General features: G+C 57.9%; 1 protein-coding gene across 1 annotated transcript in view; it reads right to left on the minus strand.

Annotated features, from left to right (window-relative positions):
* Window positions 1-88: 88 nt before the first annotated feature.
* Window positions 89-656, minus strand: part of LOC104276427 (trinucleotide repeat-containing gene 18 protein-like) — a gene marked incomplete at its 3' end in the record, with an annotated part of 10201 nt that continues 9633 nt past the window's right edge. The window contains exons 11-12 of the mRNA XM_009872731.1: window positions 625-655; window positions 89-325 (exon numbers count right to left, since the gene is read on the minus strand). Of these exons, the coding sequence (XP_009871033.1) occupies window positions 89-325; window positions 625-655 (268 nt within the window). The remainder of the gene's footprint in view (window positions 326-624; window position 656) is intronic.

Genomic DNA, 656 nt, shown 5'->3' on the forward strand with positions numbered 1-656 from the left:
CAACCCCCAACATTCTGTGATTCTGTGGTTCATCCTCCGAAGGGAACAGGCTGCTTTGCAGTCCTCTTGGCAAAGGAGACCAGCCTACCTTGCCTTCATTGAGTTTCTTCCCAGGGTTGGTTTCTTCTGGGTGGTAAAACCATTTGACTCGGACCACCATGTTGTTCCCCCACGACTCCCACATGCTCTGGATCCGGCCGATGTAGGGCAGGTTGGGGCGGCCGGCCGAGAGGAAGACCGCACAGTCACCAATGCGGATTATCTCTTTGCCCCGGACGATGGCCTTGTAGAAGAGCTTCCTGGCCTTCCCTTTCATTCCTCGTCTCTGCCAAGAGAGGATCGTGCAGGTGAGCAGCCAGGGATCACCCAGATTTCCCACACCCACCAGTGTTTGCCCTGTCCCACACCCCAGGCTTTGCCTTCAGCAGAGCTGCACAGGGAAGGGGGCAGAGGGACACATGGTGCAGGATTGCTCCCCCAGACACAGCAAAGGCCAATCCCATCTCCTGGCAAACCAGAGACCCCAGCTGGGCACGCACCAACCCCTCCAGAAGAAGGGGAAGAAGCACCACAAGACAAACACCACTGCCAAGTGCACGGTGCGGTGGGAGAGGCTCCGCTTACCTGCGTGGGGTTCCCAAACCACTTCCAGAGCT

The sequence above is a fragment of the Apaloderma vittatum genome, unplaced genomic scaffold (genome assembly GCF_000703405.1).
Source record: "Apaloderma vittatum isolate BGI_N311 unplaced genomic scaffold, ASM70340v1 scaffold26197, whole genome shotgun sequence".
Taxonomy (NCBI): domain Eukaryota; kingdom Metazoa; phylum Chordata; class Aves; order Trogoniformes; family Trogonidae; genus Apaloderma; species Apaloderma vittatum.